The sequence below is a fragment of the Lonchura striata genome, chromosome 5 (genome assembly GCF_050655825.1).
Source record: "Lonchura striata isolate lonStrDom1 chromosome 5, ASM5065582v1, whole genome shotgun sequence".
Lineage (NCBI taxonomy): Eukaryota > Metazoa > Chordata > Aves > Passeriformes > Estrildidae > Lonchura > Lonchura striata.
In genome coordinates this window covers 70057820-70084840 of record NC_140707.1, presented here as the reverse complement: position 1 = coordinate 70084840, position 27021 = coordinate 70057820, and the positions used below count along the sequence as shown (strand labels likewise).

General features: G+C 49.6%; 1 protein-coding gene and 1 long non-coding RNA gene across 4 annotated transcripts in view; one reads left to right on the top strand and one right to left on the bottom strand.

Moving 5' to 3' along the window:
* Nucleotides 1-442: 442 nt before the first annotated feature.
* OTX2 (orthodenticle homeobox 2) lies at nt 443-7967 on the bottom strand. 3 transcript variants are annotated; one of them, XM_021534661.3, is made up of 5 exons: nt 7846-7967; nt 7562-7652; nt 3806-4024; nt 3284-3435; nt 443-2045 (listed from the first exon to the last, which is right to left on the bottom strand). In XM_021534661.3, the coding sequence occupies exons 3-5, from the start codon at nt 3900-3902 to the stop codon at nt 1425-1427; spliced, it is 870 nt and encodes a 289-aa protein (XP_021390336.1). In that variant the 5' UTR covers nt 3903-4024; nt 7562-7652; nt 7846-7967; the 3' UTR covers nt 443-1424. The 3 variants fall into 3 exon arrangements, with proteins under 3 accessions (XP_021390336.1, XP_021390335.1, XP_085437106.1); XM_021534660.4 differs by lacking the exon at nt 7846-7967 and having other exon boundaries at nt 1044-2045; nt 3284-3456; nt 7562-7647; XM_085580980.1 differs by lacking the exons at nt 7562-7652; nt 7846-7967 and adding an exon at nt 5545-5736 and having other exon boundaries at nt 1044-2045; nt 3806-4012.
* A 2513-nt stretch (nt 7968-10480) lies between these two features.
* The window catches only part of LOC146767434 (uncharacterized), a 90385-nt gene continuing 73844 nt past the window's right edge, over nt 10481-27021 (top strand). The window contains exon 1 of the long non-coding RNA XR_014955849.1: nt 10481-10919. This is a non-coding gene — a long non-coding RNA (uncharacterized LOC146767434). The remainder of the gene's footprint in view (nt 10920-27021) is intronic.

Genomic DNA, 27021 nt, shown 5'->3' with positions numbered 1-27021 from the left:
TTTGTCTCAACCCTGCAGAAGCAGCCAGACCCTCCTGGTCTCCCGTGCCCCTTCTCCGTCCCTCGCCGGCTGTGATTGAAATGGAAGACAAACATCAAGTGTGCTAGAACCATTTTAATATAATTATACATATCTGCCAAATCCAGGAAAAAAAGGTTTATGCATATATATCTTTTTTTTTTCTTTTTTTTTTCAGTTAACATCTGCAAGCATAAACGACAATGAATTTCTTGGTTTAAATTCATCCAGGTCAGAGCAACTGCCCAAAGTCCTGTCGGATTTGACGGTTACTGCCGGCGTGGCCAGCAGTAAGTGAGCTCCAGAGGAGTTAAATGTCCTCGGGTGGGGTATTTTCGGTCTTTCCTCTTTCATTCAGAGACAGTTTGTTGTAAAAAGTTTCAGTGCAGTTCACCTCGGGTGAAAGGCGATCGTGTTTTTTGCGTTTTTCTTTTTTTTTTTTCTTTTTTATTATTTTTTAAATATATATTTTTAATTATTTTTTTTAAAGATGATAATAGGTAACTCAGTTGCTCTGAATTTCACTTATAATTATAACCTATTTAAATCACAGCAGAACTCCTGCTGGTGCAGAGTTCATAGTTGCATACAATACAGGAGATCACAGTTTTGAAGTCTAGCACAGATTAAAAACCACAGATGTACCATTTATATAAGACACACACTGATTGTCTCTTAAAAACTACATATTGACTCCTTATGAACATTATCTTTTTTTTTTTTCTTAATCTTTAAATAAAGTAGTGCAGCTAGGACAATCAGTCACACAACCCACACAGCCCTGAACCAAGTTCTCCGGGTGCCAACTTCAGCAAGTTGGGCATGAAACAGTTGGATGAGCTCGAGAGAGAGAAAAGAAAGAGGGAGGGACAAAAAGAGGGAGAAAAAGAGAGATGTTGTCCATTCTGAATATTTTAACCGAGGGTTGGCTAACACATTGGAAACCTCTGGGTGAAGGATCATCTTTCCACGCACACACAAAAAAAGAAATAAAAACCTAGACTTTTTTTTTTTTTTTTAAACTGGCCCGCAGGTGGGAAGATCTCCCACCTCTTCCAAACAAAGAAACCCAACAATTGGCTAAAACTAGAAAGAACACAGATGGGTCTGTCTGGTTTCTGCTCACTAGATGATCTGTCCATTTAAGGCCTTCCTCCTCCGTTTTTCCTCTTTATTATTCCTTTTCCAGAGCGTCTGAGCAGGAGATGAGTCTGAACGGGATCACACCAACACTGTCCCCCTCTTGTTGCTGTCAAGTTTGTTTATTTTTTTTTTTTTGTTTTGTTCATTTGTTTGTCCGTGGAGTTATTTTTCTCTTTAACTTAACCAAGACCTGACTAAAACTGGAGCGCTCAGCCCAGCCTGTTCGTTCTCGTCGCGATTTCTCTCGGTATCACAAAGGTTCTTCACAAAACCTGGAACTTCCATGACGATGTCTGGTCCTTATAATCCAAGCAGTCAGCATTGAAGTTTAACTTCCAGGAGGCCGTTTGGTCTTTATAATCCAAGCAATCGGCGGTGGAGTTAAAGCCCAAACTGGAGGCTCCATAGCCCTGGGTGGAGAGGGAGGCTGGAGACTGGTTGAGGTGGCTGGTGACCGCGTTGGCACCCATGGGACTCAGGGTGGCCCCCGGCCCGGGGAGCTGGTGGTGCATAGGGGTCAAGTAAGATCCACAGTCCATCCCTCCGAAATAGGAGGTCGATCCAGCGTATCCTTGGCTGTAGCCTGATGCCTGGGTGTAGGTCATGGGATAGGATCTCTGCATGCAGGAGGAAGAGGTGGACAGGGGGTCTGAGAGCGGGGAGATGGACGCTGGGCTCCAGATGGACACGGGGGCACTGCTGCTGGAAATGGTGGGGACTGAGGTGCTGGAGGGGGGAGTGAACTGCCCGCTGGTCCCGCTCTCCGAGCTCACTTCCCGGGCAGGCGAATTCTTCTTTTTAGCCGGCCGGACCTTGTTCTGGCCCCCGTTCTGCTGCTGCTGCTGCTGCTGCCGGCACTTGGCTCGGCGGTTTTTAAACCACACCTTGAGGCAGAGACACAAGGGAGGGAGAGAGAAAAAGCCTGGGGTTAGGGATGAGATGGTGGCAGGGAGACCTCACCGGGGAGGGAAACCCTAAACTGTCCCCCAAGAGCAGAGGGTTGCAGGCTGCTGAGAAGAGAAGCTCCGGGGCTTCCCCTCCCTGAGATAATTAGCAGCAATAACGAGTGGAAATCACGAATCAAACTCCTTAATAAGGTCACTTTTCGGGAGAAGGGGAAGCATTCTCTCTTTGCTGTTTGCCAGCCGGGGACCCCCAGGAATCACTGCGTAAGGCCTATTGAAGTCGAGCCCTTAATTAGAAACAATAGAACATCAGAAAAGCAGGGAACAATTAGGGAAGCAGAGGTTCAGGGTGGGGAGAGGGGTAAAGATGTCTCATTTATCCTCCAAACAGGCTCTCTGCTCTCACCCCCTCGGCCAGAGTTGGCCCCTCAGCCCATCTCACCTTCCCATAGCAGGGCCCAAGAGGGCTGGCTGGCTCTGGGGAGGTTTTGTGGGAAGGAGGATGGGGTTTGGCATGGGGGTATCCTGATCCCGGCCACCACGCTCCACGGGAGCACCACACAGCCTCGGGAAGCCTCGTCAGGGAGCAAGTGGAAGGGATGGCTTTGGAGATGCCCTGTGCCCCTGCTGCTGGGGTGTTCTAGGTCCCAGAGGGAGCAGGACCCTCCTGCCTTGCCAGCAGCATCTCCAAAATGCTGCCTGCATGGGCTCCCTGCAGAGCAGACACAGCCCAGCCCCGGGAGAAGGGCTCTCTCCACCAAGGCAGCCCCTCTCTCATCAAAGTCCCTTCAGAGGGGGAGGAAGCTCCCAGTCTGTACTGGTTTGGTCTGGGATCCCAGTCTGGCCCAGCTCCAGGGATGTGGTGATCCCCGGGGAAGTGGGCATCCTTTGTGGCTTCTGCAGGACAGACTGGGATTTGGGCGTGCTGGGGATGGATGTGGAAGGTCCAAGAGCTGGGATCCAGGATCTGCATAACACCCCTTCAGTGCAGAGGGAGGAAGGGGGGGCACAGCCAGCTCTGGGGGTGCAAAATGCCACCACATCCCCTCACTGAACCCCCACCTGTCTCTGAGCCTCCTTCACCCCACAAGGGCTTGATTTGGCTTCAGGACTGGATCCATCCCCTAAAGCCGTGTCCCTCCCAGTCAGGCACAGGCCAGCCCAAGCCCTTCCCGCGGTACGGAGGGGGAGGGCAGGTAGGGATCTCCGCATCCTACCTGCACTCGGGACTCGGGCAGGTTGATTTTCAGGGCCACCTCCTCCCGCATGAAGATGTCGGGGTAGCGGGTCTTGGCGAAAAGAGCCTCCAGCACATCCAGCTGCGCCCGGGTGAAGGTGGTGCGCTCCCGCCGCTGCTTCCGCGGGGTGGCTGCGAACGGAGCCAGCGGCCCTGGCTGTCAGTCAGCGGCCCCTTAGACCCCGCTGTCCCCTCCAGCCCCCTCCCTAGAGGGGCACCCACATTCTCTCCCCTCTCCCGGGGGTCCCGCACCCCCAGGATCAGCCGCCACAGCGCGGCCGTCCCAACTCCGTGCGTTCGGAGCATCCCCAGCGCCGGGGTCTGCCCTGTTTGCAGCCCCTCTCCCCCAGAAAAACTTGGGGGTCAGGAAGAAGGGACCCCACGCCTTCACCCGCCCAAGCCAGCCGTGATCCCTGGGCATGTTGTGCCTCCAAAATCCCAGCGGCTTCTCCCCCGCGGAGCAAAATAGAGGGAGGGAAGAGGGAAGAAAAACGTGGCTTACCGGGATAACCGACGGACGGATGCAGCAAATCCATGCCCGAGGTTGTGAGACTCAGGCCATTGACTGCATAAGGTGGTTGCTTAAGATAAGACATCATGCTAAAGTTGTGGCGGGGAGGAGAGTTGGCCGAAATCCGGGCGAGGGGGAGCCGGCCGAGCGCCCTGCCTGCCCCGGGCGGTGCCTGGGGGAGCCGTCGGGCGTGGGGGGGCCGCCAGGTGCCTGCGCAGGAGGAAGAGGAGGGAGCAATGGAGGGATGAAGGGGGGAGTCAGGCCAGATCGCTGCCCCCCGCCCCCCCCGCTTTTATCCCGGCTGCCTTCCCCCCCCCCCCGTCAATCCTCCCTCTCGGACCCCAACCAGATTTGGGAGCTGGGAGAGACTGACTAGATAAACGCATCTCTCCCCAAAAAGGGCGAGGAGGGGAGGGAAGGGGGGGCACATCCCAGCCAGTAATTACTGCCCGAACAAAACCCCCCCATGCCTTCAACTGCCCGCATTGTACGGCGGCCGGGGGCATTTGCATAGGATTCCCGGCCGGGCACCGGCTAATTGTCTCAAGCAAAACTTGATTGGGGCCATTGGCAGACACAAAGAACCCCTCGGCTAAATAAATAATGCAGATAACAAAGCCCAAGGGTGAGAAACAAAGAAACAATTCAAGAAACCTATCTCTCCACTAGTCTCTTGCAAGGACTTTAATTATCCCAGGTTTGGGCAACATTCAAACCTTTCCCCCCTTCTCCCCCTTTTCCCCTTCCCCCCGACGTTGCTGCATTTCAGAGCTCAAATGCCCGCTCGGGAAGAGCCAAACTTTTCTGCTCTCCCGCCATCAGTCCACGTCTGCAGTAATTTCCACCGGCCATTTGCACCTAATTAGTACTCCGGGTAATTAGATTTGGAGGCAAGTAACAGATTTATTAGGCTTTCAAGAAACTCTTGATGACGGAGCTGAAGCTAAACAAACAGCCCGGCGGTGAGCGGCCCCGGGACAGCCCCGGCGGGCCAGCGGCTCTCCCGGTCACCGCTCGGGCTGCCCCGGTCCCCTCTCGCTGCCCCGACGGGACCGGCATCTCTGCGCCGGGGAACGAGGGGGGACCCAAATATGGGGTCCGCCAAAACAAAAAAAAAAAAAAAAAAAAGGAAAAAAAAGGAAAAAAAAAAAAAAGGACGGCAACGGGCCAAACAGAGACTCATAAAAAGGTTAAAAAGGTTTAGGCTGTTTTTTCCCCACAGAAAATATTTTTTTTTAAATCTTTTTGAATGAAAGCTCGCCCTTCCCTCCATCCCAGCAGCCGTCGGGAAAACGAACTCCAGCAGAACTTTCTTCCCGAAAGAGCCCAAAACTCCGCGTTTCAGCCCAGCCGACTCCCCGGGAGGGCCCAGCGCTGCCGGGGGGCTCCAGCCCCGTGCACCCCCGGCGGTGCGAGTTCTCCGCGGCGCGGACTTTCCGCTTCTCCCCTCGGGGAAGGGATTTGCCGGGCTGAGCGGCGGAGGGAGCGCGCATCCAGCGCGGGGGGCGCAGGGTCGGGCCCCGCTTTTAGCATCACCCCCCGGGGGAAGCCGAACGGGGACGGTTCTGCCGAGGGGGGAGCCACGCTCTGTTCTCCGCGCAAGACGCGCGGGAGAGCAAAGCGGGGCTTGCTGCCCGCTTCAAAACGAGCGGACAAAAATATTTTAAAAAGAAAAAAATACTAAAAAAAAACCAAAACAAAAAAAAAAAAAAAACACACAAACACCTCCTCTCCAAAAAAAGCAAGCCGTTCGGTTAAATTCGGCGGCATCCCACCGAGGCGCCAGCCCGGCGCGGCCGCCCGCGGAGCCCCTCGGCCGCGGCCGCGCATCCCGGGGCCGCCGCGCAGCCCGCGGAGCAACGGCTCCACTCCGCAATCTGTCACCTTCCCCCGCCTCCCGCTCCCCCCGCTCCGCGCACATCCCGGCTACCAGTTGCTCTGCCCTCGCTCAATAATAATTACCCCGTCCGAGAATTAATTATAATAAATGTTTTCTTGATAAACTAACGAGATAATCCGGGCGGCACACGCTCCCTAATTACGAGGCACCGGCCCCGGCTCCGCTGCTCGCCCCGGTGATTAATGCGGGGCAGCGATCCGCGCCCGGCCGCGCAGGCTGCGCCCCCGGCCCCGGCCGCGCTGCGGGGGCCGGGGGGGCTCGGCCGGGCCGCGGAGCAGCGCGGAGGGGCTCCCGCGGAGGGCGGGGGGAAAGGTGCCAAGGTAGAGAAGGGAATTTGTTTCCTTTTGTTTTGCGAACGAGAGCCGCGTTCCCTGCCCTCGCCGCGCTCCAACGAATTCAACGAATCCAAATTTATTTAATTTTTTTAAAATCAAACCTTTTTTTTTCTTTTTCTTTTTTTTTTTTTTTTTTTTTTTCCCGCACTGAAGGGACTGTTTGAAGGGATATTTCCCGACAAGCGAATTTTACCACAAATTGCAAAGGCGGTGGGGATGGACCCGTCACCCGCTCTGCCGGGCGGTCCCCCAGCGCTTCTCCCTCCGCAGCTCCGCGCTGCTCCGCGGCCGCGGCTCCTCCCCGGCCCCGGGAGCGGCAGGGCCGGGCTCGGCGGGCAGCCACGTCCGCCCCAGGCCCGTCCCTGCCGCCCAGCAGCACCCGGCCGCATTTTTAAAGTGCTTTTTCCCCCCACTTCTTTCTATTATTATATATATTTTTTTTTAACTAGAGTTGCGCCTTTTCAAAATAAATAAATAATAAGCCTCAACTTCTCTAAGCAGCCGAAATCGAAATAAAACTCAGCAGCCAAGGAGGGTTTTAGTTCTAAAGAAACTTGTGCCGCTGCACAAGGACTTTTCCCGAGTTTTTCTTTGTCAGCGCGGTGCGAATATAGAGAGGCCGGGCCGCGCTACTCGCGGTCGGTGTCTTTAGGAAGCGCTTTCCCAAGGCATAAAAAAATAAAATTAAAATAAAATAAAGGAGGTGGATTCCAGTTCCAGCCCCTCTCCGACCTGGATGCCATTCCTGCCACCCCTTTCGCCCGCCCCAAATCCTGAAGCTCCGGCCCTAAATGCTTTGAAGATTTCTCTCCCTGCGCTTTCCAGCCCGGTTCTCCCGGGCCGTGAGTGCTCAAAAACACCTTTGCAAAATTACTTTGCTGAGTCTCCGCATCGCGAGGAAGAGGAGGAGGATGAAAGGGTTCTCAGGTAGGAGTCGGAAGAGGGGAGAAATTCAATTCCTCCCCGTTGGTTTTTTGGTTGGTTGGTTTTTTGGTTTTATTTTGGTTTTATTTTTTTCTCCCTAATTTTAAAACTCAAGCTTGAGGTCAGGAAATATCTACAGGCCAAAGGAACAGGCCGGAAAAAAAAATCATGTACCCAACGAAAAGGCGGTGAAGCCCCGCGCCTGCCCGCGGAGAGCGAGCGGCTCCGCGCCCGGCCGCGGGGGACGAGGCTCGGGGGGCGAGGGCGGCGATGGGCAGCGCCCCACGCTTCCCAATTTTGCCTTTTTCCCTCTCATCCTGCAGCTCCCGGTCCCTGCCGAGCACCGAGCCGGTGCTGTCCCCGAGCCGGGGCCGCCTCCGCCCGGCCCGGCCCGGCCTCTCCCGGGCAGCTCCTGCGGGATCCCCGCACAGCGCAGCCCCACCGCGCACAGGCTGCTTGAAAATATTCATCATTTAAACAAACAAACAAATAATAAAAAAAAAAAATTCGATCATTTGAATTCTCCCCGCGTTCCTGGCCGCCCAGCCGTGCCCCCGAGGAAGGATGGAGCCAGCGGGTCGGACTTACCTGCGAGGCTCGCCGGAGCCGCGGGCAGGGCTGGGGGGCGAAGGGGGAAAGCTGCTCCCGGATCCTCGCCAAATTCAGAGCTCGGGCTGAGCTGGGAGAGAAAGCACAAAGCGGGAGGTTAGAGAGCTCGCCGCATGCACATGCCCACGACATCGGGGGGAAAGGGGGGGGAGGGGGGGGTGGAGAAAAAAATGTTTGAAAAAGGAGAATAAATGGGGAAAAAGGGGAGGGGACGGTGCAGGAGAGGGATGCGGGGATGCTCGGGGTCTGGGCTCGGTACATACAGAGCTGGCCGGTGCTGGAGCTGGTCAAAGTGGTTTTATTTTTAATAATAGTGGCAGGGTGCGTTGGAGCTGAAGGTCTCTACCTCTCTCGGGGAGCTTTGCTGAGAAAGCGCCTCTCTGGCAACTTTTTGACGCAAACTCTCCAACCAATGGCAGGGAGAGAGTGATTGACACATCTAAGCCAGGGGGAAAATAATAAAAACACACACAGGGGGAGGAAAAAACAGGCCGCTGCTGTACCGGGGGGACAATCCAGAGAGAAATAACAGCCGCCGAAATGACACCAGAATATACATTAAAAGAACCTGCTCGGTTTAAAAATATACATTATGGAGCGGAGCGGATGAAGTCATTGTAGAAATTAATGTGATGGACAGCAGAGATGGAATTAGCGAACTGCCCGGGGAAGGCGAGGAAAGGGGGGGCAGCAGAAGGCTGGGGGGTGGCTGTAATAATAATAACAACAACAACAAAAGATATTAATGTATAGAAGTAAATATTTGTGAAGGGGGGACACGGAGCCTGCCGGGAGCCCTGGGCTGAGCAGCAGGAGATGGGTGAGAGGAAAACCCGCGGGAGCCAAGGGGAGAATCCCCCCCAGCACAGAGCGGGGTGCCCCCAGCCCCGGGTCCCCCCAGTGGCACCCACAAATCGACCACACCCCAATTCCACCTCCCAGGGGCCAAGTCACCCCTGGAAGAGGGGAAATGGAGTCACCTGGGGGACGACATAAACGCATTTTAAATTGTATTTTTAAAGATCTATAAGGAACGAGGGTGCGGAATGGAACTTATCGGCGTCGCGTTGAAATTGCAAAGAGGGACGCGCGCATGTTTTTAATGGGAATAATTTGGGAGCAGTGACGGGCTGAGGGTGAGGAGGGCCCAGGGGGTTCCCGGCCTGGCACACCGGAGCCGGGCACCGGGATGTTCCCCTGGCACCTCCCGTCCTCGCTCAACTTCTCGCGGCTCACAGCACCCCGAAAATAAAGCCCTGGCAAAAGGCAGGAGGACGGAGGCGGCTGAGGTCGGAGGGAGGGAGCGCTCACAGACTTTCCTCACTTTGTGACAATGAGGGGAAAAAAACTGCAGCGGCTCCATCATTTTCACGGGGTGACCTATGTTAATGAAGTTATAGCAATTAATTGGCTTCTTTGTGGCTCTCTCCGAGCCCGGCTGAGTGCGATCCAACGTGGTTGTCCTTGGACTTTAGCGGCGGCGGCGCAGCCCGGGCTGGAGGTTTGCAGGAGCAGGTTTGGGATGCTCGGGGCTGGGCTGGGAGGATGGGTGGTGTGGCTTGGTTTTGGGTTGATTTTTTTTTTTTTTTTTTAATCCTTTACTCCCAGAAAGGAGGAGGAAGGAGGCGGCAGAAGGGAAGGAGGGAGGGGAAAGGAAGGGAAACAAACAAACAAACAAACAAATAAACAAAATACCCCCTCGCCCAGAAGCGACGCAGCCCTGCCCGCCGGAGCCGCTCCCACTTTGGCCGCTGGGTTGTATTTGTTTGGGGCTTTTTTTGGTTGGATTTGGTTTGGGTTTTTTGGGGTTTTTTTTCTTTTTTGTTACGAGGCGACTTCATGGAAAGTTGATACCCGGGGTACCCCCGGCAGGTACCCCCTGGCCCCACGGGATTCCCAACCCCTGCCTTTCTTGGAGTTGTGTTTTGATTTATTTTTCTCTCTTTTGTGGGGACTTTTTTTTTTTTTTTTTTGTGGGTTTGTTTGTCTAGTTGAGTTTGTTTGTTGTTGTTTTTTTTTTTTAATTGGGGGGGAAAGAGGTGTGGGTAAGGGAGGGGCAGCTGCAGCCGCCGTCCCTTTGCAGCATCCCCGCCCCACAATCTCAACCCTTGCCCGGAGATCCGCGCTGGGCAAATCCTTCCCTCACCTCCCCTCATTTCGGCACGGCCACGCCACCCCTCAGCCTCTCCTTCAGCAGAGCACCAGGAATAAATATCCCGATTGAACCCTTCCCCCCCCTCCGCCCCCTCCGCCTTTGCCACCGTCTCCCGCCCCCACATATTATTTAATAACCTTAATCCACCTCGGAAGAAGGAGGGAGATAATTCGTTTCCCCGTGTATCCTGACCAGGAGGGTATTTTCCAAATCGATTAAAAATAAATAAAAAAATCAAAAATTAAAAATAGAAATTAAAAAAAAAAAAAGGGAGGGGAAAAAAGAGAAAAAATAAAAATTAAAAACGGGGTGTCTAGGGGCTGGAGGCAAGCGGGCTGTGGCAAGGCAGAGGAATAAAATGCAGGTTTTTTTACTGCCTGAAGACAGTATCTGGGAGAGCAGGAGGGGAAGCAGAGGCCAGCCCGGCTGGCAGCCCTGCCTGCAGCTGCCACGGGAGCTGGAGCATCCCAGCCTCTCCCTCTGCCCCCTCCAGCCCGACAAGTTGGGAAGAATTCCCGCGGCCAATAAAACAAGTGGCAGAGATGGCCAGTGTTACTTAAATAAACAAGGGTCTCTTTAAAATTCTCATCCACTTCAGATGTCTAAAGTAAGATTGTGATGATTTTGTCACGGTTTGGTAAATTTACCCCTTTAAGAGGCTTTCATAAATCCCAGAACACACCTTCAGCCAGATTTGAATATAGATTTAGGTTTTAAAACCCAGAAGCTGGGAACACCGCTTTATCAAAGAGAATTTCCCTTTAGCTTAGCAATGTGTCGGAATGGCTCTTGCAAAGATTGGATCTGAGAGGGGGAAAAAGGGGGAACCTTCTTTCCTGGAGCGATCCTGCACACATTTTGCAGCTGCTTCTGCCTTCAACCTCCTGCAGCTCGGGGAAAAGTTACCAAAAAATTTTGATAATCTTTGTTGCAGCTGTAGGATCTCGATTTTTTAAAAAATAATAATAATAATTTTTTACTCATTTTTTTAAAACTTTCCCATCTCTTCTGGTCCGTTTGGAAAGCATTGCAGAGCAGGTACAGCCCCAGAGATCCAGACTAGCCGGGGCTAACGGGGAGTGAGTGGAGATGTGTGATTTTTCTGCCCTCTGAGAACTTTTATGCTCAGAGAACCAAAATCTGCTTCTGGGATGAAAAAGAAACTGTAACTTCTGCTTCTCAGTAAGTTCTCCAACTTTCCGATGCCAGTCGCGTTGCAAAGCCATTTTCTCTCTCCGCATTGCTCTCTCTCTCTCTTCCCTCCTTTTCTCCTTCACCCTCTCCGCTTCTCCTCCTGCTTTAATTTAATTGAATTTCCGACTCTCCTCACCATCGCGACCGTTCCGCCCGGGTTTTATCGCCGCGTGTGTCGCTCCCAGGGCTGAGCTGCTGCCCGCGGGTGTGAGAACCAAGCGTGGGGGGGAGGAAAATAAGAAATCATTTATTCAGGTCGGGTGAAAGTTAAGGGAAAAAAAAAAAAAAAAGAAAAAGAAAGAAAAAAAAAACACACAAAAAAAGAAAAACCCACCCCAAAATGAACCGATTTATAATTTGTCATCTTTGTATCTCTGATCGGCTCCGGAAAGCGATGCATGCTCCGCGCTTTTAAGCTTTTCCCTCATCGGATTTGTGTCTAGTTAAAATATTCCAGACTTTCCTTGAAGTTTATCTGCAATTCAAGTGTCGGTTGGAGTTTATTTTAGTTTAGGAGTTTTTCTTTTTGTTTGTTTGTTTGTTTGTTCGTGGTTTTGTGGTTTTGGTTTGTGGGTTTATCATAAGTTCTAAGCTCCTCCTCACCCCAAAATCTCCTTTTCTGGGGGTGCAAAGGCAGAGACATTGGTAGAGCTGTGTCAACTTCGAGAAAGGCTCAGATTCGTTTTAAAATACCGGAATAATTAAAAAAAATATATATTCCCTCCTTTTCCAAGCTCTGGGAGGGGGATGGAGGAGCCATCACCTCTTTTGGGGAATGGAGGAAAATTGAAATAATAAAAAATTATGAAGGCAGCATCTTTGCCTAGATGGAAGCAAGTTTCATAATTGGGATGGGGGGGCGGGCGAAGGAGAGGAGGGGATGCTGGAGGGATTTCGGGCTCATCTGAAAGTCCTAAAAATGTCACCCCGAGAGCAGCGAAAGTGAGGTCAGGACTTGCACCTGACGGAAGGGTCTCATGTGCGACGAGGCGGGGGTGGCAAAACCCCCTTAAAAAAAAAAAAAAAAAAAAAAAAGAAAGAAAGAAAAGAAAGAGGAAGAAACGCTGGGTGTTAAATAAATAAAGCAGCATTTGCGGGAGGCTGTGCGGGGAGGGGGTGGCCCCCGGGGGCTGTGGCCGGGGCTGGGGGGTGTGCGGGGATGAAAGGCGTTAATGCTGCCGGTTTACATCATTTTTCTCTCCAGGCCATGAAGTTACCTTGATGAGCAGCTCGCTGCAGCAATCAGATTATAGCTCCCGACGCAGATATTAAAATCAGAGTTACAGTCCCGCGTCCCGCGTGTTGGCAAACTTGGGAGAAATGAAGGGGTCGGGGGAGCGGGGGGAGGGAGAGAAAGAGGCAGAAAAGGGGTTTTGTAAGAAAGAAGAAAAGAAAACCGCAGAGAAGCTTTAAACTAGTCTTTCGTTTGTAACCTTTTACAACCTTTATTTCCCGTATATGAAAAGCTCCTTTTATTGAGACCCAGAAAGAACTTTTATTTTTTTTCCCCCCTCCCCCCACCACCTTTGGATTTTTAATTAGAGCCCCTCAATTGCAGCCATATATATAGGAATCGATATAAAGTAATCCGTGGAGATGGGCTAAGGTTTTTAATCGAAAATCTTCTTTGCCATTCTTTGCAGATCTTCTTTAGCCGCTGGCTGGTGGAGAAACAAATGTTCATTACAAAAATATCCCCCCGAACCCCCCAAAAGCAGCTTCCCCCCAACCAAACAAAGCCACAAGGCAGAAAGCTTGCAAAAGATCCCAAACCAACTGTTGTTACCGTGTGAATAAGAAATTACTCCTGTGCTTAACTTCATTCTCCCTTGCAGGCAGGTATTTTTCATATTGAAAAACTTTTAAACCAGCTCCCAATACTGCAGTTATTATTATTATAATTTTTTTTTTCTTAAAAGGTGTCTGGGGGATGGTATTTTCCGTGCGGGAAGGGTCTGGCTTGTGCCGCGGGTGTCTGTCTGTCTGTCTGTCTGTCTGTCCGTATAACACTGCGCTGAAATCCACATCCCGTCCTCTTGCAGCTTCTCAGACTCACAAATATCGCACTTTCTTGAATTTTTTTTTTTTTTTCCTTTCCCCTTAGTGTTTGGCTTCCTTCCCCCTTCTTTTATTTTCTTTTTTTTCTTTTTTTTTTCTACAAGTGCTTTATATTATATAAAATTTAACTCTTTGCTTCCCTGCCATGAAATATTTCTTTTCCTATGTAAAAAGAAAGGGAAAGAAAGGGGAAAAAAAAAAAATCCCAACTTCCCCCAAAGCTCCCCCAAGCTTCCTTCTTTCTAAAGAACTGTTTTTCTCCAGGGGAAGGAGGGGGGTGGAAGCTATATATTAAACAATGCAGGCAGCTTCGGGTTTATTTTGGTAAATTAATTGTGAGACTATTCCGGCTCCTATGTGTTTCTGCATGATTAAACTGTGCTATTTGTTCCCCAAAGCTGCACATTAGCAGAAAGTGCAAGTCTATTTTAAAGCATCATCCTCAGGTTTAATGCAAGCAAACTGGGCTGAGTGAAAAGTTTACCCGAGTAATTGCAACTAAGAGTCCGCTGTAGTTGTTTTAATCATTATTTTCTATCTGATAAGTGCTTTTTAAAGAACAGACCCCGCATATTTTTTTTTAATCTGAAGGAAGCGAATCTGGCCGTATTTGTACCCCAACCTCGCGTCTTATCTGTATGAAATTTCAATTTATTTAAAAGCCTGGTATTTAATACACGACACGGGCAACATTTAGTTTAGACAAACCCCCTCTTGTACTTTCTCCGTAATCACGCCTAATGAAAACGTGGGATTTTCCCATTATTAAAAAAAAAAAAAAAAAAAAAAGTGAAAATATAATGCATCTTCATTAGGAAAATTGACTGCTGTGCTCAAGACAGTTCTTAATTGAAAAGGCAACCTATTTTAATGGTGTGGTTGAGGAGAAGATTACATACTTTATCCAAACACAAAGACAATTAATAATGAGGACCAGGCTGCTGCCATTAACTCTAATGTAGTTACATCAATGTCAGTGCAAGTGCTCGTACCTGAGAGGTGCTGGGGGATGCGCCCGCGGCCCCTCCGCCCTGCCTGGCCCGGCCCGGCCGCCCGAGCATCATTTTGATTTTTATTTGGAGTTTGAACGGCAGCTCGACCCCGAGGAGTTGTGCGAGCGCGGCTCGCCCTCGCCGCTTGCTTTAAAGGGACTTTTCAGAGCTGCCTAATTCAGGATATTTAAGCGCAGGACAATGCGGGGTGCTGGGAGCGCTTAAGCTGCAGTTTGCAAACGAATCCGTGCCCCAGAGCCAAGGGAAAAGTCCTGTCCCCCCCACCCTCCCCACCCCCACGCTCGTCCCCCACTTTAGGCATTTATTTGGACTTTAAAAAAAAAAAAATTAAAAAATAAAAATTCAACTTCCGATGCGCCGATCAGGTGTGTTCATACCGGGCGTTGGATGTTTTTCCTGGTATTTTTTTTTTTTTTTCCCAGGAGGAGCGGCTGGGTGGAAGCCCCGCTCCCCCGCAGCCCCGCGCTCTTTACGCGGCCGCGGAGGAGGAGGAGGAGGAGGAGGAGGAGGGATGCGCGGAGCCCTGCGCGCCCCTCGCCCGAGTTAAACAAAGTCCTCTTCAAAGCCCCTTCCCCGGCAGGGAAGTGGAGTTGATAATTAAAAATAAAATAATGAAACCGGAGCAGCCCAGTTTCTCCCCGCGCCAATTAAATAAATAAACATCCCATAACTGATCCCTCCCTCCTTCCCAAAATTGCTTCCCCCCTCCCCCAGCGCCATCCCCGCCAGCAACTTTCCCGCAGATCTTTGTCCCGCACCGGGCACAGCGCTGCCGGTGCTCGGGGGGGTCCCGGCTGCGTTTATTTTGGGGGGTGAGGAGCAGGAATGCCGGCGGTGCGGGGTTGGGATCGGGGGGTTCCCCCTCTCCGCCACCCCCCCGTGGGTTAAATTGGCTTTTTGGGGTGTCCGGGTGGGTGCTCTGGCAGCGGGGACGATGCGGCCGGGGGGTTCCGCAGCCGAATCGCGGCAGGTTTTCATCTGCGCCGGGGGAGGAGGAGGAAGGGGAAGGTGGAGGGAGGGCGGCGGGGCCGGGGCCAGCGGCGTGGGCTGCCCGCCCCGGGCGCGGAACATCCCCGGCCCCGGCCCCGGAACCTCCCCGGCCCGGCAGGGAGGGAGGGAAGGAACGGGGGCGGCCCCGGGCACGGCGGGGGCCCGGAGGGCGGGACAGTGCCCGGCATCTCCCACTGACTGACAGACGGACAGACGGACAGGGCAGTGCCCGGCATCTCCCACTGACAGACGGACAGACGGACAGGGCAGTGCCCGGCATCTCCCACTGACTGACAGACGGACAGGGCAGTGCCTGGCATCTCCCACTGACTGACAGACGGACAGACGGACAGGGCAGTGCCCGGCATCTCCCACTGACTGACGGACAGACGGACAGGGCAGTGCCCGGCATCTCCCACAGACAGACAGATGGACAGGGCAGTGCCCGGCGTCCTCTCACAGACAGACAGACAGACAGGGCAGGGCAGTGCTCGGCATCTCCCACTGACTGACAGACAGACGGACAGGGCAGCATCCTCTCACAGACAGACAGGCAAGGCAGTGCCCGGCATCTCCCACAGACAGACAGATGGACAGGGCAGTGCCCAGCATCCTCCCACAGACAGACAGATGGACAGGGCAGTGCCCAGCATCCTCCCACAGACAGACAGATGGGCAGGGCCGTGCCCGGCATCTTCTCACAGACAGACAGATGGACAGGGCAGTGCCCAGCATCCCCTCACAGTGAGAAGGACAGAGCAGTGCCCAGCATCCCCTTACAGATAGGCAGACAGACAGACAGACAGACAGACAGACAGAAGTGTACCCAAGATATCCTCCCATCCAGACAAATGAACGCATCCCAGCGTCCCTCCAGACGGACGGACGGACAGACAGACGGACGGACAGGGCTGTGCCCAGCATCCCCGCGCAGCCAGCCATGGCAGTGTATGGCTGCCCTCCCACACAGACAGACAGACAGACAGACAGGCATGGAGTTCGGATGGGCAGAGCCATGCCCATCCATGCCTCCCACACAGACGGACAGACGGACAGACAGACAGCTGTGGCCCAGCAGCCCGCGCAGAGGAGAGCTGCTCCGGCTGGGGCCACCCTGGTGAGCGGAGCTGGGGGCAGCCCAGGTGGGGCCAGGCTAATCCCCAGGCAGACAGACAGACAGACAGGCAGGCAGACAGACAGGCAGACGGGGCTGTGCCCCCTCAGCCCGCCTGGCAAGGGGATGCCCCGTTAAATCCCAGGCAGAGCAGGTGGAGCGTGGCTAATCCCTGGCAGAGCCGGGCAGTGCCAGGGCTGCGTTGGTCCCGGGAACACCTGGATGGACAAACAGCCCCGGCACCTCCAGCTGCCAGAGACGGGCTCCGAGCCGCTCCCACAGGTGGAAAGGAGACATCGGCTCTGTGACCATCCCGCTGGAGGATTTTCTACCTGCCAACAAACACATCCATGCGAGTTCCCTGCCCGCGCAGAGCAGCGGGGGCCAGGCTGGCTGTGGCCTTTAGGAACTACCCTGCCATCCGCAATCGGAGATAAAAAGAAAGTTCCCGCTGCTTCCCTTCCAGACAAATGAGCCTGGCCGGGTCTCTTTGCTCTCGAGCAGCATCTGCCCACCCTCCGCACCTGATTTCTCGCAGGAGCCTTTCATCTCCCTCCCCTGCCTGCTCCCGCAGCTCCGGCCGCGCTGCCCGCGGCTTTGATGGGACGGGAGGATGCGAATCCCCCGGGATGGGGCTGTGGCCGCCTCCTCCTGCTCTTCCACAGCTCCCTCGCCTCCTCTGAAGGTTGATTTTTGATGGGAGGAGAAGAATGTCCGGGGCTTTCGGATTCCTGTCTGGAGACAGCCGTGCTAGGGGCTGTCATCTCGTTTTTCTAAAGGTTGTCCCCGCAAAGGGGACATCGGTAACACAAGGGTTTGTGCCTGTGTCTAGAAAGCAGGAATGTGAGCCAGATGCAGCAGGGTTTTCTGTGGAAATGTGTCTGTTGGTTTCCCTGCTGTTGGTGTAGGTAAATCTGATATCAACAGGTTGTTGAGAAGCAAAAAATATCCCTCCTTTCGTGTGCATTCACTGATAAAAGCCAGGGTGAGGTCATTTGGTGGCATTTCTTTTCTTGGGAAAATAAATGCTTTCTGGGTGGAATTCTGGCCACTTCTCAGCCATGTCCTGTGCCCACATGCTGCTCAGATCATTTGCCTGCACGAGGTTGCCACGAGCATCCAAAATACCCTCATGTTCCTGAGACCCCCACTCCAGAGGACTTGCAGGAGATCTGTGCCCCCCTGTATGCCAGCAGGGACACCCAGAGACATCTCAGGTGACAGGGGACACCTGTATTCAGGCAACAAAGCCACGTTCAGTGTCTGAGCTGCTCCAGCCTGTTGGGAAGGATGGATAAATATAATTATCCATAAATAACACAACCATGATGAGAACAGTCCTCCCTGCTAGCTGGACAATGCCCCTGCCTACGGATGGGTCCAGGGGTCGAGTGGACTGTTCCATCTCACCCCCCAAAATGTACAGTTCACCCCACACCTGTATCCCTCCCCTAAAACATCAAGTGCTGTGACCCCATTGGCCCCAGCCTTGTTCCAGCCCACCTCGAAGCCCCTGATAAGGGGCTCTGAGGGGCCGGACGGCCTCTTGGAACTTCTCCTCCTCTCTTGGATCTTTCCCTCTCTTGGATCTTCCCCCTCTTAGGACCTCCACCCTCTCCTAGAGCATCCTCTTGTCTCTCCCCTCCTCCATCCCCTCAAGCCTCACCACGTGCTGGGTCTGGCAGCTCGAGGCAGGACCTTTCTCCATCCCCAATAAACCTGATATCCCAAGAGCAACCTTCAGAGATCTCTTGTCTACATCCACCCAAACCATCCTGGAGCTCAGCGTTCCCTACAGCAGCCTGTGCCAGGCAGTCCTTCAGGTCCTTTCTGGTGCAAGGTGACACCTCTGTCACAGGTTTTTGCATCCACGGGTGAAACGCAGGAGCCTGTAGGTGACACAGCCTTGCCCTGTCCATCTCTCAGCGCCTTGTTCAGTGATGATGTGGCAACTTGAGTGACACAGCAAGAGAGCTCTGAGTTCAGGAGGTGCTGACAACCCAATTGGTGAGGGCAAAATCCTCCTGAGGTCCTTTGGCTTGGTCATCCAAAGTGTATTCCTGCTTGTTTGTGTCTGCCTAGGAAGTATTTTGGATGTGTGGATGTACACAGATGAGATCTGGAGAATGTCCTCCAAACCCTGAGGTTCTTCCCTTCCTGTGTGCAAACCCAGGGCCGTCAGGATGAGATAATAGAGAATATATAAAAGATAACAGATAAAATATGGTGATGGCTGATCTGCAGCTTGCTATGGCAAGGAGGGGCTGCCTGCAGGTGTTCATTGGAGGGAGAGGTCCAGGGGCAAAGCTCTGGCTCATCTTTCTGCTCCAGTTCTCTGGGATCAGTGGCTTGTGGAAAGACAAACTTCTGGGAGAAGGGAAAGGGCTGAAAGTGCTTCTGAGAGGAGGAGAAAGATGGAGCAGTGATGGGGCTGCCATGTGTGGGAGGGTGTGTGAGCAGGAGGATGAGGCTGGAGAGGTTCAGATTGGACATCAGGAAAAATTTCTTCATGGAAAGGGCTTTTAAGCAGTGGAAGGGGCTGCCCAGAGAGGTGGTGGAGTCCCCATCCCTGCAGGTGTCCGAGGGAAAACTGGACGTGGCACTCAGTGCTCTGGGCTGGGTGACAAGGTGGTGACAGTCTCAGGTTGGGCTTGAGGATCTTGGGCATCTTTTCCAAGCTCAGAAATTCTGTGCTTATTTTCACTTGATCACTTCAAGCTCTTATCTCTGGTGAAGTGGAGGAAAGCTGCAGCTTCAGCCCCGTTTTGGTTCTTGTAGGACTTTTCAGCCTTGGTATATTTTTCTTGTATTGTACTTTGCTTTTGGACTACCTGTCAGATTTTGGGCCACTACTCCAGATTTTCTACCTGTGCATGGAGCTGGGAGTAGGCTTCTGTAGCTCCATAATTAGGATATGTGCTGTGATTTACTTTACAGAGTCCATAAATCCACGTCTGATACCTGATGAGAAATTTGGAAGAAGCTGCAGCATGTCTTTATGTAACACAGACAGTCACAGCTATGTCAGCAGTTGAAGTATTTTATTGAAATGCAACTTTCTAACATTTTTTTACATAAGCGTTATCAAGAAATGCAAATTATAACATAATAGTATAACAATATAATTGCTCAATTCCCCTTAACTCACTGCAGTTCTTTTCTGAAGGAACACTACAAAAGGAAGGAGGTCGATTCCTTTCATATAACTAAGGAATTTAAACCTTTTTATAGTGCATTTTTAATAAAATATTTTATTTTCATGCTATCCTCCTGCACTGTAGATAGTTTCAGCCTCTGTGCTCGGATTAATTGTTACAGGAGTTATTATATAAAGCCTATTAGATTAAAAAAGAACTAATACAAACACCACTGGCTGTACTTTACCCTGCCCTTGCCATTCAAAAAAGCTTCCCAGTGGCTGATGTATGAATTATTATCAATGAAACACAGGACTTTTAACTCTTCAGATTTTCTGCTTGCACTAAGATCACAAATCCAAGTCCATTTATTAAAGTAAATAGAGATCCAATGTGTTTCTCAAGAAGAAAAGTTAATTTTAAAGCCCAAGTGGGCCTTTATTTTGAGGAAAAATATTTCTGAGAAAAAATTCCCATGATTTTTTTTTTTTTGTGACACCAAGCTTTGTAAGTTTGTATATTTTTTATTTAAAATGTGGCCATTTTGTCAAAGCTGCCCATTACTCAAAATCTGGAAGGAAAAATCAGTCTGGAATGGAAGTGGCAAAATGGTTTTGAGAAATGCAGTTGGACACTTTAGAAAACTGTGGACAAGGATGTTATGGATTGGGAAAAAAAAGCTGACCAATAATCAGGCATTTATGGTTGAGCCAGTTAGAGAAGGTCAAGCTGAATGGAACTCTAGTTATTACTCTGTATGCTATGAAAACTTCAATTATCATTAATTATGAATTTAATCTGGCATTGGAACTCCCTGCCAGAACTAATGAATTAATTCTCAGCACACCTGATGACACAGGGATGTTTTCTCTCCAGTTTTTAGGGGAGGAGCTGCCCCTTGAGTGAAGCTCAAGGGAAGAGTTTTTGGGAGGGCTGCTCTGGCTCCTCCATCCCTTCCTCATTCTTCAAAATCCAACGAAGAAACAACACCCACAGCATCTTCCAGAGGAGAAATTCCAAATTATACTTCTGCAGTTCTGCACAAAGCATAATTTAGGTGGTTTAGAAACAAATGGGCAGCTCCACACGATGTCCCAGAGTGTTAAATTTCGCTCAGGTTTAACCAAAGGATGTGTAAAAACTCATGTGGCTGCACAGCTGAGGCAGATCAGGAGTGCAAAGGAGTTGGAGCCCTGGATGCTGAGAATTTTAGACTTTCTGTGCTGAAAGGCACAGAACCTCAAGAGAACACTGCATTTGACCTGAGGCCGTGGAGAAGGCTTCTAAAATTGATTCACAGCACTGAAATTACAGGTGTGTTGTTTAAATAGAAGTGTGTAATATCACAAGATAGAAAAGTTAAAGGTTTTAGAATATAGCAATATATGTAAGATGGAAGATTTAAGGTAGTAATTAGTTATTCTCCTTCACCTTCTTCCTCATAGGTTTGGTTAGTTATGTAATTAAATGGATAATTAATTATTAGGCTAAAATAAAAATAATTGAAGTGTAATTTCTTAATTAGGTAGTTTAGCCTTAAAAGACCTCGTGGAGAAAAATACTTAACTCAAAGGTACTTGTTGCAAAAGCCAGCCTCACAAACATTGCCAAGAGCTGCTTTTGCAGGCATTGTGGGATTTTTGGGATTGTCCTGTGCAGGGCCAGGAGCTGAACTTGAACTTGTGGGTCCCTTCCAGCTCAGGATATTCCACGAGTCAGCGGTGAGCCCGGATTTTAAGGGAGCTCTGCCACACATCCAGACCCTGCAGCTTCATTTGGCTTCATTTGGCCTTAATTAAGACCTCCCTGGGAACCAAGCTGCAGATTTATACCCTGGAGATTTTTCACTTTGCAATATTGAGGAATATTGAGGGACTTGCCCGGATTTGTTCCTTAGGATAACTGGGCATCCTCCTACCTTAGCACCCGGATCCAGCACACAGGATCCCTTGGGTTACAGGAATTAAGAGTCTTGTGCATTTTCTCCTTTCACTGAAATATTTTCATTTCCCTTTTGTGCACTAAAATCATCAATGTCCCTGTGGGAAAGTGGAAAAAGGCCTGGCTGCTGGTTTCTCAGGGAATATGGTAGCAGTGGCTGGAAGTGGCAGCCAAGTGGAAATTAACTTTTCTGCTTGAGAAACACCTTGGACTTCTATTTATTTTAATAAATGGACTTGGATTTATGGTCTTAGTGGATGTGCCTTCCTCTTGGAGACAGTTATTGTCCCTGTGATATTGCAACATAGATCACAAATTGTTGTTTGTCCCAAAGGAATACTTATAAACCCATCAAATTTCAGTTGGCATTTTAATTACTCTGTGTTTCCTCACTCTTGTGATAAAAGCAGCTTTTATACTTCCCTTTCCTTTTATTTTCTTTTGAATTTTTCTAGGTATATATTTTCAAATTATTTTTCCCCCCTTTAAGGCAGAAAAGCCTCCCTACTGAATCCTTCTAAAGACCTTAAAGCACCTGGGAATGGTTCTCACTTACAAAATCCTCCTCATTTGATGCCCCTATGTGGTGCCCTGGCTGACAGCTGGGATTTCCCTTTTCTGGGCACACAACTTTCAGCCTGAACTTCTTCACCAACTCTTGTGTGGATCTTTTTTAGAAATCTCATCCAGTACCAACCCATTCATTCATCTGCTCTAGACCTGAATTTCCAACTTTTCCTTCTCTGCAGTTGCAGGAGGGACTTGTCTGGCTGCTGGAAAGGTCGGTGCATTAATCCTAAATCCTTTGGTGGGGTTTTCAGCACCATGCCCGTGGAGCTGGGGGGAAAATGTGTTTTCCTTTTGGTGACTGAAGCAGAAAACTGTCAGGATAAAAGTGGACTATACAGAGCTGAAAACAGATTTTTTTTTTTTTTTCCCAGATTTTACAGGTAATCTAAAACCCCTTGGAAATGTGATTTGAATCAGTCACAGATATTGTGCTTAGCTGACATGAAGTATTTTATTTTTAGGCTATTTAACTAGTTTAAAAACTCTATTTAGTTTTTTTTTTTTTTTTTGGTAGGAAAGTGCTGTTTTAAAATAATATTTTTAAAAAGTTAATTTAGAAGAAGTAAAAAACCCACAAAACTAAACTAAAAAATACACACACACACAAACTATGGGCATTTTTGAAAGCAAGCCTTCCTTAGAATACCCAAAGGAATGAAGACTTTTTATTTCCCAAATTTCCCCCATACTCACAAATAGTATTGAGTGACATGACACTCAAATTTTCAGTGAACTTTCCTTCTATCAAGAAGCAAAATAATAGCTTAGTTCTCCCCACCTGCTGTGACTTCCCTTAATTCCTTAATTGCTTTAATATGAGCAGGTTTAGGGTACGTTTATACTAATTTTTTTTAAAAATGTGGAATATTGTGCAAGTTTGATTGTTCCACTGGTGTGGGGAGTGGGTCATGGAAGGGGGGAGCAGGTGAGAGTAAAACACCTCAGCCCTGCTCAGAGCCTGGATCCAGCAGCATCCCTGCAACCACCACCACCTGCAGCAGGGCAGGGAAGGAGGTATTCACCTTCCTCACTGTGAACAGGCAAAGATTTTTGGGGAAAAAAAAATAAATCAGGGGATATTTTGATTGCCTAAATATTCATAGCAACATCTGTGTTAAACATCAGGCGGGTTTTTGCTAATGCAGCATCCTGATGCTCATCCTTAAATCCACAGGTACATCCCTTTGGGTCATCCCTCTGTGTGGGCCAGAGATGTGGAAAATTCAGGAATTCACTCATTTGATGTCAGCAGAAGGGAAGGAAGCACGGGCTAGTGGATGCCACCAGCAGTGGGGTTTGGGAGGGACATTCACATCCCCTCAAAGGCAAACGTCATTGAGACAAGGACAGAGCAAGCCAGACACTCCCTGAGCCCTTTTCCCATGTGACAAACCAGGGGTGAGCCAGATGTGATCCATGATCCTGTTCCCCTTGCCAGGGAGGCAGATGCTGCTGCTTGGAAAACCCTTGGCCACAGCTTGAGCTGGGCTGCTGTGATTGCTGTCCAAGGAGCAGTGGCATGACTGGGGTCCCAGCTTCCCCTCATCATCTCTCCCCTCCTGATAAATCAAAGTATTAAAAAAATAAAACCATCAAATGCAGATTTTATGCCCCCACTTGTTGTAATTAAATATCTCAAAAGCATATTAAAAGCCATTATAGTAGAATGAAAAAATGCTGCAAAAATTTTGACATCGGAAGCCACTCTCTACAAACCCCGAACCTCTGTGTTTGCTCCTCTGGTGGCTGAACATTGAGATGAAACAAATCTTTTCTTTCTGATGGCAGCATGAGTAGCCATGTTAATGAATCAATTAATGTAATAAAGTTTGGCTCTAATGAGGAGCCCCTGCTCATCACACTCCACTCAGTGGGACCACACAGAGAATATCTCCAGTGTTTTAAATTGCTGGGAAATGCTTTCAAACACTTTGACCTTGTTCATCCTTAACTAGAATTCTCTGGTTTCAGCTCATGTGAAGTGACTTTTTTGGCACTGTTGGGATTCTGGATGAGCTCTGGCAACACAAAGTTGAGTGTCAATTTAACAACTCTTCCAAAGCAAATCTCTGGCTCTGTTTGGAAGGGGTTGTGTTCTGCACACCAGGTCCAGTTTTGCAGTACACAGCCAAGACAGGTGGATCAGGCTCCACAACTGCTCTTCCATCCCTTCAAATGTTATTTTTCCAGCTGTGGAAAGGAAAGGAAAGGAAAGGAAAGGAAAGGAAAGGAAAGGAAAGGAAAGGAAAGGAAAGGAAAGGAAAGGAAAGGAAAGGAAAGGAAAGGAAAGGAAAGGAAAGGAAAGGAAAGGAAAGGAAAGGAAAGGAAAGGAAAGGAAAGGAAAGGAAAGGAAAGGAAAGGAAAGGAAAGGAAAGGAAAGGAAAGGAAAGGAAAGGAAAGGAAAGGAAAGGAAAGGAAAGGAAAGGAAAGGAAAGGAAAGGAAAGGAAAGGAAAGGAAAGGAAAGGAAAGGAAAGGAAAGGAAAGGAAAGGAAAGGAAAGGAAAGGAAAGGAAAGGAAAGGAAAGGAAAGGAAAGGAAAGGAAAGGAAAGGAAAGGAAAGGAGAGGAGGAAAAGCACAAAGTTTTCTTGTGAGCAAGACAAGCTTAATTCCACTTAAAACCTTTTCCAAGACATAATTGAAACTAAAACACAACATAAGGTGAATTAATGCACTCGTTAGATTTGCTGCTGTTGGGCTGCTACTGCACACCCAGCCCAGTGGCTTTCTGAGCAATCAAGTGTTGCCCAATTTTGAATAAACCCAGGATCCTTCTCTGTCATTATTTCTGCTGGGTTTGGTCATTGTTCAGCTCTGATTGTGCATTTTGAAATGCTCAACTGGAAATGGCCAGTGTTGAACCCGACCTGTTGCCCATCTCCCTGCAGTAGACTAAGAGAAAAAAAGTGAAGGAGAATAAAATTCCAGCTGGCTTAGGAGGATTTGGAGTATTTGAATGGAAGGAAGTGGTGAAACCTCCACTGTTTGCACCTGGAAGAAGTGCAGAGGTAGCTGAAAAACAAGGCAGTGCTTATTTTTCAACTCTGCTTTGCAGGCAGGGAGTGCTCCTTGCCAGGCTGATTTCTTTGGTGCTTCAAGGTCTGCTCCCTGGATTGTGATTTTTTTTTTGGGGGGGTCTCCTAAGCTATGCTGGCCTGAGAAACTGCCTGGATTTATGGTGTTGTATTACACCAACACCCCTCTAGGTTCTATCTGTGTGGTAGGTTTAAGCACCTCATACCCCTGGCTAGTGAGGCAAAACCATGAAGAATGGGAGCCATGGCCCAGAGGGGGAATGTTGCACGAGGCACAGCTTTTCCATCCATATTTATTTATGATCAGATGTGGGATGGGAGTACTACATTTAAAAGGAAATGGTTTGTGCTTTTAATAAGGCTCTTCACTTACAGCTGTTCTGATCTAACTCCTGCATTACCCACTGCTTTTTCTTTCCAGTGTTGTGGCTTTATGGTCTGCTGGCTCACAGACATATTCTTCATTACTTAAAAAACCTGATTGCTTCACAGCAATCTTTCTGCGGATACAAAACCAATGTTATTTCCATTTGCTTTTATATCCCTATATATAGAATACAAAAGCATTGCTGTTATTAATTTAATATGGAGAACCTCTTAAAATGGCCCAAGCATCATCTGTTTTATTAGTGCCTGCTTGATAAAGCTTCCACATCCTACAGTTAGTTTGCTTCTGAGGATAAGACTTCACAATATGCACTGAGATTTTGATAAAATCTCATCAAAGCCTGCTAAAAGATCTTTATCTATTTTGATTGGCTTGATTACATTGATTAATGAAACACTGGAGAATTTTATGTGATGGGATTAAATAATGCAATTAGTTTTAATAATTTTTCTAAAAAATAGAATTAGGTGGGAACAAAAGGGAAAAAAGAGAGCAATGTTCTGCGTACTGTGTTCATGATAAGTTGTAATTCTTTGCTTTACCCCTTGGAACAGTGGCATTTCACAGACCTCAGATGCAGGAATGCTCAGGAGGAAATATGAATGAAGAGGTTAAAACTGGGGTGAATCTTAACTCAACAGGTTTTTCCAGTCTGGCTCTCATGCCAGTGTTAGGAAGGGGTTGTTGGCACTCTGAAGGTGTTGTTTTCCTGCATTGGCCTCCTCCTTGTTCACCTCTGGTTGTTTACAGGACAAATGGGGCTGTGGATGAGAAGAAAACATGTATTGTTGGAATTTGTGATATTGGTGATCCCGAGATTGTAAAAGTCTCTGTCTCTCAGCCCCACTGCCAAAGCAGAAGCCATAATTGGTCTGTGCTGGTTTCCAGGTTGTTTATTCTGTTTATCTCTCACATGTTCTGCTGCCCTGCCCAGCTCTGTCCTGCAGGGCAGCGTGTGGGGCTCTGCCCTCAGTGGGATGTGACAAACATTAAATACCAGAAACTCCCTGGGCTGCATTTACAAGAACGTGCCAATATCTGTCACCTACGTTGGACAGTGTGTCCCCAGCCTGAACCAACAGAAAAATGCCAACACCACAGTGAGACATGGAGGGCATGAAGAAGGAGAAAAAGGACAAGGCACACCAAATTTCCTCCAGCTTGTCCCCTTTGGACCCCTAATCTAGAATCCTAAAATTTTACTTTTGCACCCGTGCCACACTTAGCTATTACTTATATCAAACAGAGTAATTGATCCTGTAAGATTGAAAACTCTTTTCCTTCCATGGACAGAGATCACAGCCAGTGTCTCTGGGGGCTCTGTCCAGGGGGTTTCCTGACCCCCTGCCAGGATCCCAGGGCAGCCAGGGCAGCCAGAGGGAAGCTGTATCATTTTAGCAGCAAAAATCCAAGTTTCTGTGTAGAGGATCTGCAAGGGAGCTGCAGAGGGACTTTGGGAAAGGTGTGGAGTGACTGGAGAGAGAAATGGCTTCACACTGCCAGGGGGCAGGAATGGATGGGATATTGTGAGATATTGGGAATAATTTCCTGGCTGTGAAGGTGGGGAGGCCCTGGCACAGGGTGCCCAGAGAAGCTGTGGCTGCCCCTGGGTCCCTGAAGTGCCCAAGGCCAGGCTGGCCAGGGCTTGGAACACCCTGGGATGGTGGAATCTGTCCCTGCCCTGGTAGGGGATTGGAATGGCGCAATCCTAAAGGTCCATTCCATGATCTGTGAGGGTGATGGTAACTCCTCAGCCACACCAGTGTTTGCACAGACACACTTTGTTATCAAGACAGTGTGGAGCATTTCAGTCCCAAGCTGCCCGTGACAGGCAGCCCTTAGTTCC